Here is a 16746-nt window from a genome sequence, read left to right on the forward strand (position 1 = left end):
AATTTAAAGTGAGAGAGACTAAATATGGAACAGTGTGCCAACTGGTTTTACCCAAGTAGGAAATAGCTGGGTGCACTTATAGAGCCCCAAGATTTCTAATATCAAAATTGATGTTGAATTCTGCATGCCATATGTGCGTGTCCAAGTATGAATGGAAACCTAATGTCTTGCTGGATCCACACTCACCAAATGTTTGTAGAAATTTTGGTCAAGGATGTCTATAAAAGTGGTTCTCTCTCTTTCTCATGAACACATTCTTATTTGTTTTGTTGACTATAAAGCTTAAATAAAGCCATTTCTGTTGAACTCCTCAGATACTTGAATACTACTCTGTGCATTGCAAACCTCTAAGAAGGGGCAGCATTACATATTTCATACATTTCACCAAAGAAATTTGGGAAGAGCTAGCTCTTAATATTCATAGACATTGCTGTACAAAATAACACTACCTCTATCCTTAGTCTTCTTACCACACACATCAGCAGCAATCTTATTATTCTAACATGCTAACCATAAATGGATTGCAAATGTAGATTACCACTTCAATATTCCCCCAAACAAGTATGTTTTTGTCACTAAAATTGTGGCCCTCTTGTTCTCTTCTCTCTGCTGAAACTCTCTCTACTATGTAGTTATATACACTTTCCAGTCTTTTATCTTTCAAGAAATTCATACATTTATTAATAGTTCCCACAGAAAGCATTTGCACAAAATGTAACTGATTTCTTCCCAAGAACAATGCCTGCCTAAAACCGCATACTGTTTTTCAGGAAGACTAGCAGACACTTGAACTTCTTGTCCAAGACACTCCCCTTCACTGATGTGTAACTTACTCAGACAGCACAAGAAGACAAAGTTAGTCTCCATTATGAGATACCACTTCTGGAAGTCACTTTGACCCCAGGAATCTGTTTTATCTGATGAGAAATAATAGTTACTAAATGCACAATAGAACCACTTGCATCTTTCAGTGTACTGTAATAAGGCAGGAACTCTTCTTTGGAAGAGGACAATTACAACAGGTAAGGTCCATGGGAACAGAGAAGTTTTCTCCTTTGATTTTTGTCCCATCCTGTTTGTAGCAGAGCAATGTCATTTTGGAGGACTTGAAAGATATCCAATAAATTCTTGCTCTGTGGGTGAACAGTCTGTAGAAACGTTTTGACCTTGGTCTTATTTGTATTGTGTGTCAATATGATACCCCAGGCCAAGTCCTAGAACTGGTAAAAGCAATTTAATCATCCAAGTAATGCCACATTTAGTCCTTTTCTGTATGTTAATGAAATTAGATAGACCTGTGGATGATGTTCTATAAACATTATACAAAGGTTGTAAAAGATATATACACCTTCTCAAGCATGCCTTCAGAGAATGGTAAGGAAAATGGGAATATTGTATTACTGGGGTTCATGTTGGAAAATGTATGGCAATGTTACCAGACTTTTCTGACATGTAGCCAGAATGGAGGTGGACCCAGCTCTACAGAGTGGGAGAGCCAGTTCTTACCTGGCTACAGAGCAGCCCTCTCCTGGTGCTATTGTGGGGCCTACCAGGACCAGGGGGTTTCCTCTCACACTCAAAGCATGAGTCTTTCTAGGCATCCATAAACATTGGGTTCATCACATATTTAAGAAGCTTTTCTTTGAGCACGTGGAGGTGACAGAATTGTAAACAGGATAGATATTCATATAATCAGAACTGTACCATCTTGCCTTTTGCATCCTTTGTGGTGGGTCAGTCTAAGCCATACTGTTGCAGTTTAAATATCAGCCACAAGAGGAATTCTTGCCACAACTTTTACACATGCAGGCAGATGGTGAGAGAAACCTGTACTCATATGACACCAAATACTGTTCCTGCTGCTGAGGGAGGATAAAAACAAGGTAATGACTGAGCCACCTTGACCTTTATGAGTTGGGTTTACAAAAAGCTAGATAAAATTTGAGGCACCTCAACTGTGTGGCAGTGAGTTGTAACTATGCCTGTCATGTGAACTAATTGTATAGACATAAGTACTCATTTGCTTTGATACTAAGAGCATCCATGGAAATCAGTGAAGCTATTGGAGATGATGATGGTTCATTTATCTCTTTCTGATCTCGAGTGGAGGAACAGGTGTCAGACATTGCTAGTTCAATTCCCTATTACAGAATGAATAGGCACAAAGAGGTGTTAGGAATGAAAATTGGACAGTGATTCTCTGGCATTCATCTAAAACATCAGGGTTCAGACTTCTCACTGGTCTAATTATTGCTATCACACAACCATATTTGCTTCCTAGGATCAGTGTGTTCCATGGCCTGGTCATGCCAGGAGATTGCAAAGATGAGAAATTGAGCCAATAGGCCACATAGTTACTATGTAAGAATATGCGGAGACATTTATCATACCAATAACTGTGGGCTAACTCCACAATGCACGGCCCATTTACATCAACAAGGAGGGGCTATTGGGAGGGGGTAGGTCATGGATGAGCCTAAACAATGGTACCAAACTGCCTGTATTTGCTAAAAAGAAAACTAATAAAATAAAAAAAAAATAAAGCCAATCTGGGCTAGGGAGATAGCTCAGTCAGTAAAGAGCTTACCTTCCAACATGAAGGTTTGAAGATGTGAGTTTTATTTCCAGAATATACATTTTTAAAAACCAGAAGTGGTGATGCATCTTTGTAGTCCTAGTGCTGGAGAGGAAGAGACTGACAGATCCCTGGAGCTTACTGGCCAGCTAGTCTAGCCTACTAGACAAGCTCTAGGCTAGTAAGAGACCCTATATCATTTTTTTTAAAAGGTAGGCAGCATCTTAAGACCTATAACCAAAGTCATCCTTTGCCCCCCCCACACCTGTGTACAGATCTATACTTACACCCACACCACACATAACCATCCATGTACACATACACACAAAACAAGATGCCCCAATGATATTGTTTTCCTCATGAATAGGAAACCACAAACAAGTCTCGTTTGTCAATCAATTTCCTGTGTGTCTTGATGCTACTGCCAGCAGAGTTTTCAACTTGTTTTGATTAAAGTGGATATTTTTTAAATGCATTTATTTGTTGCTGTAAATAAGTTAAGTAGGGGGTTGTGAAAATGGCACAGTTGGTAAAGTACTTGTCAGACAACTGTAAGGATTTGAACTCAGATCCCAACACCCCTGTAAAAGCCAGATATGGCAGCATGCGTATGTAATCCCAGCTCTGGGAAGGCAGAGACAGGAAGATCACTGGGACTCATTGGCCAGCTAGTCTAGCTGAATTAGTGAGCTCCAGGTTTAATTAGAAACCTGTCTTAAAAAAAAAATAAGATGGAGAATAAAAAGACATCTGATGCTGACCTTTGGCCTTCACAGCATACACATGCGCATGCATGTTTACACATGCTGGTATACATGTGTGCCCACACACATGAATGCATATGTGAAAAATGCATATGTCTTTTTAAAAATTGGCTTCTGGGCTGCAGGGATGGATTAGCAGTTAAGGTGTTTGCCTGAAAGCCAAAGAACCCAGGTTTGACTCCCCAGGGCCCACATTAGCCAGATGCACAAGGGGGCACGTGTGTCTGGAGTTCGTTTACAGTGGCTGGAAGCTCTGGAGTACCAATTTTCTCTTGCTCTCTCTCTGTCAAATAAATAAATAAAAATAGAAAATTTAAAAACAATTGGTTCCTATCTGGTTTTGAGAGAAGTGCAAATAATACTTAAAACATTGTTTTGATCATTCTTTTCCCTGTCTCTGTTAATCTGAGGTGACAGAAAGTGTATATCCCTTTAGAGTTTATAAACAATTAAAATTACTAAGCAAAACAAGGAAGGAAAAGCCATCTCTCCATAGCTTACTTTCACACATGGTTCTAAGTGACTGATGCTCTTTCTTAATCCCTTTCCTGCCAGGTCGGCGGCCACACGATGCTGCCCATTCGCTGGATGCCTCCAGAGAGCATCATGTACAGGAAATTCACCACAGAGAGTGACGTCTGGAGCTTGGGGGTTGTACTGTGGGAGATCTTCACCTATGGCAAGCAGCCTTGGTACCAGCTATCAAACAATGAGGTGTGCAGTGGTTCAGCAAAGACTCCCTGCCACACACCACTAGGGTTTAAATCCCAGCAGCAGCTGAGACTTTCAGTCATGTTGGGATCCAAGTGTAATCAGTGTGGCTTTGTTGGAGGCAGAAGCTCCCAAATAGCCTATGGGATACCCAAAGGTTACAGCCTAACTTTAAGGGTTTTGGGAGAAGAAAAGCAGAGAATTCACGGGTACATTCTTGCTCCACTGATGACAGGACTGAAGAGCCGCTTTATGCTGCTCGTCTGATAAATTAATGGCAAATGTAGCATTCTAGCACCATACAGCCTAGCAAGTTTTCAACATTCTTCCAGTGAAGCGGTAAGGTTGTTTCCACTTTATAGCTTTCACTAGAATATTAACTACTAGTGAAAAACCAGGCATTTGGTTTTCCTCTTCTAATCTCTTTGATAATATAGTCACTCCTTGAACCTATGAAGGCTTATTTCTACCACTTCCACCACTAAATTGGGTACCAAAATTTAGAATGCTTAAATTTCTTGAATAGAAGGATGTAGCATTTGCCTGTATCTATGAATATCCTCTTATGTACTTAAATTATCTTAAATTATTATATTTACTTATAATATCAAATTCAGTGCAAATGCATCATGAATAGTTATATCCTCTATTGTTTAAGGAATAATGACAACAAAAAAGTGTTCATGCCAGGCATAGTGACACACACCTTTAATCCCAGCACTCAGAAGGCAGAGAGGTAGGAGGATTGACATGAGTTCCAGGCCATACTGAGATTACATAGTGAATTCCAGGTCAGCCTGGGCTAGAATTAAACCCTACCTTGAAAAACCAAAAAAAAAAAAAAAAAAAAAATCATATTCAATATAGATGTAATATTCCCCCAAACTTTCACTCAAAATGGTTGAGCCCATGGATTTGGAGCCCATAGAGAGCCAACAACATGTCTGTGTTTGAGGACAGTATATTAGGCATCTACTATCTTTTTCATATCCATTTCTATTTTTTAAATTCAGCTCCACTATCCAATATGCCTGCTTGCTTCTGTTGCCTGAAATTCCATCTGTCACCATCTTCTACAGATGGAATTAAGGTTCCAGCTCAAGCTGATTAAGGACTGAAATGCATGGGACTCTCCACGTGAAATTTAGGAGCACTCTATGACTCTATGTGAATAAATAGTTTCTATACCAGTTTTGTGAAATCAAAGTGGTTATGTATATATATATACTCAACCATGATATAAGCCAGTCTTCCATAATTATTCTCTTCATGAAACTATGTGTGGACTTCCTTTTCAAAAGGCCCCTTGGCTAGCCCAGCATGGTGGTGCATGACTATAATGCCAGCACACTAGAGGTTAAGGCAGGATGATGAGTGTGCAACCAGCTTTGGCAGCATAGTATGACCCTTTCTTTTTATTGTCTCATTTCTCACATTAGATGGCAGGAAGGGAAGAGATGGGTAGGGGGATAAAGATAAGTTGTATGATGGTACCACGACACAGGAACACACGGAGAGCAAATCTTAATGTTCAGCAGCACTGTAGAATGACTACAATTTACACAATTTGATGCATATTTTATGAAGAACTATAAGAAAAACATTTTAAAGGAGCAAAATATTAACTGTCAACAAATCAGCCATCCCTTAACAGGAGCTGACAATACCACATATTGAAACAGTATTTAGTCACAAAGGATAGGACTTTCTAATCAACTAGAAGGGTGAAGTTTGAAGGTTTCCAATACAAAGGCATAGTAAATGTCTAAAGAAGCAGGAATGGTTATTATACTGATTTGATCACTGAAAATTACATGCATATGACAAATATCAGGTTGTACCCCAAAAAGACAGTAATTTTTAAGTTAAAGTAGGTGCTTTGGAATCCTCTTTGTGCTGACATTTATATTGTCTTTGAGATTTTCCCTTTGCCTAACCCTGTCTTTGGTCTCTGTTCAGGTGATAGAATGCATCACTCAGGGCCGAGTCCTGCAGCGGCCTCGCACGTGCCCCCAGGAGGTGTATGAGCTGATGCTGGGTTGCTGGCAGCGAGAGCCACACATGAGGAAGAGCATCAAGGGCATCCACACTCTCCTCCAGAACTTGGCCAAGGCATCTCCGGTCTACCTGGATATTCTAGGCTAGGGTACTTCTCCCTAGATTGATCCTTCCCAATGCACTCCTCAGATGAACCAACAGGATGAACATCTATCAACTGCCGCTGGGTGTTATGATATTGCTGTCCTTTCTCTGACAGTATTAACAACAAGACACAAAGACAATATCAGAGGGAAGCAATGTGTTCTTCTCCATACACAGACACAGTATTAACTTCTTTTTGGCATAGCTCCTTCTCTTTCCATCTCCCTTGCTTTGTTACTTTCTTTTTGCTCTTTCCATTTTTCATTTTTTTGTCTTCCCTGCTTCATTATCTTACTGCGTCTCTCCCCCTCCCCATAATCTAGCTTCTGCATTCCTATTAACTGTGCATAGACAAAGGCCTTAACAAACCTAATTTGTTATATCAGCAGACACACCTGTTTGCCCACCACAACTAACAATGCCTTGTTGTGTTCCTGCCTTTGATGTGGATGAAAAAAGGGAAAACAAATATTTGACTTCAACTTTGTCACTACTGCTGTACAGACATGGAGAGTTTCTATGGATTCACTTCTCTTATTTATTATTATTACTCTTATTATTATTATTGGATGGCTTTCACCTGTATATGAAAAGGAAAACTTGTGTTCAATCTGGGAAAACTTTATCTATGGGAGATGAAAACCAGAGAGAAAGATTTATAATGAACCACAGTATGGAGAAACAAAAACAACCACTGGAACCAGCTGGCATCAATCCCTACCTAGGAAAAAAGCCAGCAACTCTTAGCTGGGAGGAATGCGTTCGGCACCTTCCCCTGAGGACCTTTCTGAGGAGTAAAAGGAATGTTGAACTCTGTTCTATGGACAGAGTTTCTCATCACAAACACTGGTGTGCAGTGGGAAAATCATTTCTATGGGACGCAAGATGGCACATCATAATATTCAGATGATCTTGTTATGATTACTCATAGTAACAGCACTGGTGTGTTCCTCAAGTGTCATCTACTGAGCCTTTGTCAGGTTCAGTTGAAAAGACATGGATTCTAGTCACTTCAGGGTAAGGTGGGACATTCAAAGACTTGAAAAAGATAAGACATGCTCTTGATCTGGAGGCAAGTTTCTCTTGAACTTTTCAGACAGCAAGTCTCTCCTTCCCTACTTTCCATTCCCTTTGTCCTCTCAACTGTGCAAACAAAATTGTGCATGGTCTTTGTCACTTAATATCTTGTGTGCAGAAACTACTGCTCCAGACTTGTGCCTGATAGACAGAACAGATTCTTAAAAGGTCTAACTTACAGAGTTTAAGGGAACATAGAGTTCATTAGCTGAGAATCAATGCCCCTGAACATTGTAGTTATTGGTGATGGGTTCTACCTAATATGGACCCTAAAGCCTATATATCTTCATCCACATAGAACCTATGGGACTGTGGGATAGGTGGAATCCTTCCCGGAGGGAAAGTCAACCTCAATGGAGGCCATCACATGCATTCCTGTCCCATATGCACAGGCCACGTCTCTTGCTTTGGAATCTGGTTGGAAGAGTGGTTTCATTCCAAATGTACTCCATTGTCAGGATGCTGTTTTGTTGTCTTCACTCCATTAAACAGTAAAACAAAAGTGAGCACAGCATGCCAATGGGAAACTGTGCCCTGACCAGGCATGAACCTGTGCTTTTGGCATAGCTACTGGTTTTGCAAAGAGAGTGTGAATTTAAATAGAAATTTACAGAAAATTACAGTTGGATAGTCAGTTACACCAAGGAAGAACTGTTTCTGTTCCTCAAGAAAATTTGCTATCCTCTATGAGGGTAATTTTGCTAAACTTGACATCTTTCTAACATGAGCCAGATTGAAAAGGAGTGATTTTTAACTCATTCTAGAACCTTTCATTTAGTATTTGTTTCTGAAGGTGCAAGAGCTCTGTATAGGTTTTGTTTGTGCCCATTAATTTCTAGAGCACTTTATTTTCTATTATTGGCTTTAAAAGCCAGTTCTCAAAAAACTCTAAAGTATAAATTACCAGAGAACAAAAAGAAATCCAATAGCATCTGCAGTTAAGTGAAGGGTTTGGACAAGGCAAATGTCATAGTCCTTTTTGGTTCTGTAATGGCCTAAGAGGGATGGGAGTCATTTGTTCTCTTTGTCTGTGAAAACAGACCACTCCAGGATACGTATAATAATATAATGAAAGCCATATCTCCAGGATATATACACACATGTATATGTCATACAAAGGACCCTTGGTACTTTTACAATACTGGGGAACTGTGAAGCAATGAGGAAGCAGCAGATTTGTACAAACTGTGCTAGATTCCATCAGCAAAGACCTAAAAACATACATAGGTTTGTCACTCTGTGTGTCTGGCAAGCTTCTCTGAGAGAAAAAAACTGCAAGATATTTAGCAGAACAAAAGGAGATGATAGTTTAAGAAGTCAAAATAAGGGAGGGTGGTATATGTTTAGATCAACTGATTGTTTAACACAAATGAGAACATGGGAGCATTCCATTCTAGCCTTGTATGTTCCTCTGCAGGGAAAAATAATGAAAAAAATCACTAATTTTTCTGACTAATTTCTGAAGGTTTTTAAGATGAAAGGTTCTATGCAAGTACAAAGTTTCATAGTTATTTATACCTCTTTATTATTATTATTATTATTTATTAGTCCTGCTGTTTTCTCAAGTATGTGCTGATTTTAAAGATATCACACATAAAGTACTTGAATGAGCCAAGAATATCTTAAAATATTGATCATTGTTCCTTTGGTACCTCCTTTCTCATGATATTTTAATTTTTAGAAAATCAATATTCTTATTCTTAACTGTAATGGTCATCAAATATTGCTTACCATCAAATATGCTAAAACTATGACAATGGCTGTAGCAAATCAAAGTCTCCAGGCCTGACCTAGTCTGACAATTTATGAATTACCAAGTAGTTTCTAAACACTTTTCACATGTGTTTGCAAGTAGTTCATTGTTTTCATATATGAGGAAATTGAGACTCAGAGAAGCTTAGAAGTATGCTTTGTATCTCCAGCCAAACATGGGCTTCACCCAAGTACTCTGACTTTACCCTTTCATTATTCTATCCACTAGAGATGTTACCACACAAACAAGATGTCTAGGAAAGACAATTGCTAACATGTTTATGAAGTAGGATGTGAAGTTAGAAGAAAAAAAGGAAATATATGAGGTGGTAAGGAACTGAGATATTGTGATATGTGATCATGTCTCCACCTCTGTTGAATCCTGTCACTGACCAATGTCATCCTCAGGCTCCTTGAGAAAACACTGGGTATTCTGAAATCCAGGATTCTACTAAATTCAAATCCTCACATCAGCTCTATCTGTGGTGTTTATACACACACACACACACACACACACACACACACACGATACTTGATTTATACATATGAAAATGCACATACATAGTGTGTTTGCATGTTCATGTATAAATATATAGGCACATGGTAATAGAATAATTAATTCTAAATAGGATGCAGTATGAGTAATTTTCTTAAAATCTGATGAAAACCAAAACACTTTAATGTCCCTTGGTGGTTCGGCTTCCATTCTCCACATGGATAGGACTACATCATACTTCTCAACTCTGCAGTCATTCATGATGAAAGATTGATTTAAGACAATTCACTTCCCAAAATAAGTGAATACCATCCCACAACATTGAGTCCCTTTTCTGGCCCCTGCCAAAAGAAACTACAGACAAACAGATCTCCTTATATATAAGTACAGGAAAGGAAAATTTGATGTTTCATCTTTTTTTTTTTTTTTGCAAATCCAAATTTTGCACACCTTTGCCCACTGTCACCCCATTACACGTTTGTCCAGAGACCAAGCATTTTAGATGTAAACTGGAATGTTGGGAAACATTGACTGTCAGTGGTGGTATGTCCAAGATTTTGCAGCAAAGTGAGCAGCCCTAGTAATTTCCTCAACTGAGTGGAGGTGCATGGGCCATCATGTATAATGCTGTCCTTCCTCAAGCACCAGCAGCATGATTTCTTGTTCAGAATAAACTTTTTGTTTACCCTTTCCTGTTGCACGTTGGATATCCAATGATACCATGGTATCATTAAAGTTAGATATAATAATGACTAACTTTTACAATGGCAATATAGACACACATACCCTCATTGTCTTGTCTCTCCATCTCCTTCCCATTTTAGAGCTTTTATTTCAAATCGTGACCTTCAGTTAACATTTGGCTTGGCACTATATCACTGTTATAGAAAATTTCATGAGAGGGACGGCTAGTGATCCAAATCCCCAGATGTCCAAGTTAGCAGCCCAAGCCAGTTCTTCACAATGTGTAACTGAAATGTAGAGACTTGGGAGGGGTAGCTTGTACATGGGTTTCACATGTTATTCTAAAGCATTAGGGTGGGGGATTTATACTTTAAAATCAATAATGTAGGAAGGGGTATTCTCATGTCAGGGCTGGAAAGGACACTGCTGCTCAAGTCCCAGGTTCTCAAATATCCTTAGATTTTGTATTTCTCTCTCCTCTCCTGTTCACTTTATTCACCTGTGTATGTATTTATTTATATACTTTTGCTCCATTCATTACAAACACTAGGCAAATCAAAAAATATATATATATATATATGGATGTGTGTAAATGTGTTGCAGGCAAAACACTGTGAATCTCACAACCAAGCAACTATTTTGCTTTTTAACATACATCATAGGATATGAAATGGAAAAAGATGGGAATATCATTTTTCAGTTTCTGCATCCTAGGCCAAGTCCATGTTTATTTTATTTCCCTTCTCTGTATAGTAAAGTTGATTCTGAGTGGACATTGATTGAATGGTGAATATACTGTAGAAAGCATAATCAATGTTGCTAGTGCCATGTGCTTGAATGAGAGAAAATGGAGAAATGTAACAAAAAGGTCTATATATTGCAGCTTGCATATCTTACTGTTGCTTCAAAATGTATAAAACTGCTGGAAATATTTTCAATACAAGGTATTTGAATTAAATGTGGATTTTAAATTTATTCTCCCTTAAAAAGTGACCAAATTATGGTAAAATATTGCTCCCTGTGTATCTAGGACTTGCAAATCTGCCTACAGATGTGGATGTCCTGAATTTGCTTCCATATCTGGAGAGATGTTTGTATATACCTGGACCATACACACATTCATTTCAATATCTCTCTGCGAATGTAATTCCCCTTCAATGGTGACCTGGTATTTGAACTCTATCATTTCCTTTGGTTTGTTTTCTTTTAATGTGATGTCTCTGTGCCAATACTACCAGTTCTTGTTTTGCAGTCTGTTTGAGGTCTGTTGCTTTACTAAGACCCACTGCATCTTGGCTGATTTCAAAGTGACAACTGAATGCAGTGTTTAAAAAATAACTTTGTTTGTAAATCATGTGACCAGCTTCTCTCAACCTGACATGGAAAGTCTCTTGTACTACAGTGTATTTAATAAAACTGATGTCTTACAATAAATAACATCCTCCGAAAGAGAGGCTAAACATGGCATGATTACTTTTTAATGATATATAGAATTTCCACAAGGTACAATGTGTGTGTGTGTGTTTATATGGTCACTGGGAATGACTACAGTGTTCATTGATAGAAGGCAATAAGAATAAATGGCCTTGAATACAAGTTCTCTAATCTACCCACAAATTTGAATCTTTAATTTATATTGTGGATAATTAGAATGACATTTTTCATTGCTTTGATCCCTTTTGAAATGATATGAATATTCTATTACCAAGACCCAAATGGTGGCCTACAGCTATATATGGCTAGTGGATATTTGAAATATAGCTATATGTGGCTAAAGGTTACCATGCTAGCCAGCACAGAAAGATGGGGACATCAGGCAAGAAAAAAATATCTAAGAGAGTATACAATGTGGCACCCTAGAGTTGAGGTACCCTTGAGGTTCTAACTGGTCAAAGAATGGAAGGAACCAGTCATACCTTTGTTGTTTCAAGGTTACATTGCCAGCATCTGACCTCTTCTCCTTGATCTCTAAAAGGCCTACCAGATGGAGACAACTTTCCTGGCACAAGATTCTGGAATGTGGGGTTTAGCTAATGACATCTAAAGTCTAACACCTGTACATTTTGCCTCTTGTATACTTTCCTTCAGTGGTGCAGTTATATTTCCCTTGAATTAGCAAAACATGGTCAAATGAAAACTCAGCATGGACTTGGAAAATTCAAGGCTTTATGAGGTACAAAATAACTTGATCAAAATTCCAAATATGATTATGTGTTGTGTCCATTTGGAATCAAAGCGTACATCTCACTCAAAGAAAATAAATTAAAGGAGGGAAATTGAGTTACTAGTACCTTAACCAGCCATAACTTTATTTGGGCTACTAAAGGCCAGAATGTATAAAGTACTATATTTTTCTATTTCTATCATTGGAATAATTACAATGGTATCAATGTTGTGAAACTTGAACCAGGTCTTCTAAAGCCCTTGCTTGTTTCTCTGTATACCCCAATTAGCCTTTCCTCCCCCTTTCCTGCTTGTTCACACAAGTATTGTTCAGACAATACTTGTGAATTATTATTAATAGCACTATTATTGTGTTGATGATAATCAGATTTAACAGACACATTTATTTTTTAAAATAAGTCAGTTTATAAAAAGAATATTAGTTTCTTGTGGTAGATATTAATAAAGAAGGGGATTTAAAACAACATAATTTTTTCTCTCAGTTTTAGAGGCCATAAGTCTGAAGTTAAGGGAGTTAGCATGGCTTCTCTCCCTCCAAAGGCTTTCTGGGAGAATCTGTTACTAACTAGTTCACTTCTCAATGGCTCCAGGTGGCCCTTGACTTGCCACTATATCATTTCAGTTTCTGCCTCTCTATTAATATTGTATTCTCTTTGTGTGCCTTCTCTTATGAGTGTTGATTGAATAAGGATATATGTCATTGCATTTGGGACTTACCCATACCATCTGAGATATGTTAATAAGCTGTCCATCACTGTGACAAATACCGGAGATACTCAACATTCAATAAGGTTGATCTTGTCTCTTGGGTACAGAGGTTTTAGTACTTGGTCAAGATTTTTAAAACTGGCAAGAAGTTAAGTTGAAAGAAATAGCCCAGTAAGTGCAATGTTTTGAGATATTCATATATTAACTCACTGAATCCTCATACCTCATGAGACTGAAAACTATGAGGTCCAGCTCCAGGCAATGGACAGCGCCCTCCTCATAATTTCACATGTAAAGCCAGACCCCATGTGGCTCTATGATTGATCTGTGACTGGCATAGGGAAGCCCTTTAGCTAGAGTCTGAGCCAACCACTTGACTTGAAGCTCAGGATCTGGAATGCAACGCCCTCAAAGACTAGAGGTATGCAGTTCATTGACTCACAGCTATAGGAATGAGACTATCAGCAGCAAGATATAGCCAAGATTCAAGATTTAAGGAGACAAGACAATCTCTGAAGAGTTTAACTTGAGTGAAACAAGACTTGAGGCATCAGGGGCAATCAAAACTTTGGTCACTCATCTTAAGTCCCAATCCAGACAAAGGTACAAGTAAGATGTTTTGGGTGTTCTATTATTAACCTGTGTTTCAAATTCCACTCACTGTTGTCTTACCCATAAGTCAAGTGGACTTATTAGCCTACAGGTGAGGCCAACTGCCTAACTATGGCCTTCTGAGAGTGGAAAAAGGGAGATGTTAGCACTTGGATTTGGGAAGGGCCCTTTCAATAAGTTCTCTATTTTGCCATATACTTAATGGAAGTATTACTCTTGGGGAACTTCTCATGTCTAGAGCTACATGAAGTCCAAGGTCATCCACAAGCGGTGTTTCAAAATGAAATCAAAGTTCAGACAAAATTCTTTCAAACAGCAAGGATTTATTATCCAGATTACATACCTATTGTGTAGACCATTAACTGCCTCCCCCTGATCCTAGAAACACATGTAATGATATGTAGCCTCTGTTCATATCCCATGACAAGGACAATAGAGGACCTAGAGAGCACTGGGCTTGTCACACTCTTTTGCCTCCACCAAGCAAGAATAGTATTTCCTATACAGTACCTGTACTATCCATTTTCAACTGTTACAACCCAAACCAAAAAACAAAACAATCAAAACAACTTAATAATCTTTGTACTAATTAACCAACCTTCATATTAATAAAATAATGTAATAATGCTCCACACCCTCCTCATCATTCCACATGGAAGCCAGACTTCATGTAGCTCCATGACTGGTCTGCACCCACCCCAGCCTGCTACACAATGTAGGCTCAGCCTGTGAGGTCACTGTGCCCGTGGCATGGCACAAAGCAACCTTGCAACCCCTGTGTCTCGCGTCATTACCATGCAGATTCTGTCCATGAGGTTAGATGCCACAGGACAATGGGCTCTTTTCCTGGCTCCCACATCAAGAAAACCACCAATTCAATCAAAAAGTGGGCCATGGGACTGAACAGAGTTCTCCAAAAAAGAAACAAAAATGGGCAGTAAGTATTTTTGAAATTGTTCAATATTCTTAGCCATCTGAGAAATGCAAAAGAAAACTACATTAAGATTCCATCTTATTCAAGTCAGAATAGTTATCATCAAGAAAACAAATGGTGGACTTCCTGTTAAGATGGCAGCGTAGGTACCACACCAAAACAGCCTAGGGGGGAAAAAGACCAAAAAAACTCAGCAAAATACACACTTTTACTAAAAAGTGAGGTGTATAGGAAATTAAAGCGGCAGCGGAGAAGTAGAAGAGTTATACAGCATCCAGAGCCTGCACAGGCGGGAAAAGAGGCTCCAGCGGTCGCAGCAGAAAACCACCAGACTCGGCTCATGCCGCAGAAAAAGCCAGGTGCGGGATTTTCCCCTCACATCGCGCTCTCCGCAACTCTGGAAACGTGAGGGGAGAGCGGCAGCAAGCAGAGGAGGAGCAGACCACGAGGTAGAAGAACACGTGGAACAGCGAGACAACCAGAGCAGCCGCGGCTCCCTCCCCTCCCCCACCGCCTGAACCCAGCCCCGGTGAACAGAGCAGCAGCCTGGGACCTGGCCATGACAACTTGGGCTGACAACAGGACCCAAGCAGGAGCAGAGATCGGGAGCAACATCAGCAGCTCCAGCACCAGTACCAGCGGCCCCAGCAGCAGCAGACCCAGGAGCGGCAGCAGCGGCAGATCCCGCAGCAGCAGCTTCAGGGGGAGCAGCGGCAGTGGACACAGCAGCAGCAGCATCAGCAGCAGTGGTGGCTCCAGCAGTGGCAGCTACAGCAGCAGCAGAGGCAGCAGCAGAGGCTCAGTTTGCCCCGTAGGAAAAGTAAGTGCCCAGCTCCAGAAATCAGAACAGCAGCCTGACGACCCAGGCAGCAACTTGACTGAGACCAAAATCACCCAAGGTAACTGGGATTGCACCAGGGAAGGGTCTCACATGGTCACAAGCTGACTTGGATCCCTCAACAGACCAGAAATCTAAACCTCTTTGTTGATAGAGGATCTGGTCATTATAATAACTACTCTTGCATACATACTCGGGGCTGTTTTTGATTGAATGTGTACAGTGTTTAGTTAAATTTTAGAATCTACCTGTATTTTATTCCACTCAGCCTGCTTGAATACTCCTATAGCAGGGAAACTCAACCCCTAAGAACATCTTTGTAGATACTCTGAGAGTCTTAAGAGCCACACCTAATACCTTAAGGTCCTACCCTGAAAATATATTACATCAAATCAATTGATACAGCTAAGAAAACACAGCTAGCTAGAAAATCCAAGCATTAACTTAATCCAAGATGCAAAAATATATACATTATAACACAAGAAACACTAAAAAGCAAGACGATATAAATCCACCTAAAAGTATTAATGCATCAGAAATGTCCTCCAGTGAGAAAGAGTTAGAGGAAATGCCTGAGAAAGAGTTCAAAAGAATAATTATAAATATGTTCAAAGAGGTCAAAGAACACATGAAAACAATCAAAGAAGAAATCAAAAAGGAAATCAAAGGAATCAAAGAAGAGGCAGGACACCAATTTAATGAAATAAAGAAGGCAATACAAGACATAAATAGGGAAATAGAAATAATAAAGAAAAACCAGTCAGAATTACTAGCAATGAAGAACACAGTTAATGAAATAAAAAACTCTGTAGAAAATCTCACCAGTAGGATGGATGAGGGAGAGGACAGAATATCTAAGCTAGAAGACCAGGTGGCAGACCTAATGCACTCCAACAAAGAGAAAGACAAACTTATAGAAAAGTATGAGTGGGAATTTCAAGATATTCGGGACACTATGAAAAGATCCAATATAAGAATTCAGGGCATAGTAGAAGGAGAAGAACTCCACTCCAGAGGCATAGTAGGCATCTTCAACAAAATCATAGAGGAAAATTTCACCCAAATTGGGAAAGAGGTGCCAATACAGATACAGGAAGCCTTTAGAACCCCAGCCAGACAAAACCCAGAAAGAACCTCTCCTCGCCATATTATAATGAAACTTCCAAACACACACACCAAAGAAAAAATATTGAAAGCAGTTAGAGAGAAAAATCAAGTTACCTACAAAAGCAAGCCCATCAGGATTACAGCAGATCATTCAACACAAAC

At 39.4% G+C, this 16746-nt stretch overlaps 1 protein-coding gene across 5 annotated transcripts in view; it reads left to right on the forward strand.

Moving 5' to 3' along the window:
* The window catches only part of Ntrk2 (neurotrophic receptor tyrosine kinase 2), a 426243-nt gene extending 414578 nt beyond the window's left edge, over nucleotides 1-11665 (forward strand). For all 5 annotated transcript variants that reach the window (XM_045131575.1, XM_045131576.1, XM_004667007.2 and 2 more), the window contains 2 exons: nucleotides 3895-4053; nucleotides 6010-11665. In XM_045131575.1, the coding sequence (XP_044987510.1) occupies nucleotides 3895-4053; nucleotides 6010-6195 (345 nt within the window). In that variant the 3' untranslated portion in view covers nucleotides 6196-11665. The remainder of the gene's footprint in view (nucleotides 1-3894; nucleotides 4054-6009) is intronic.
* Nucleotides 11666-16746: the final 5081 nt, after the last annotated feature.

Source organism: Jaculus jaculus, chromosome 12 (assembly GCF_020740685.1).
Source record: "Jaculus jaculus isolate mJacJac1 chromosome 12, mJacJac1.mat.Y.cur, whole genome shotgun sequence".
Taxonomy (NCBI): Eukaryota; Metazoa; Chordata; class Mammalia; order Rodentia; family Dipodidae; genus Jaculus; species Jaculus jaculus.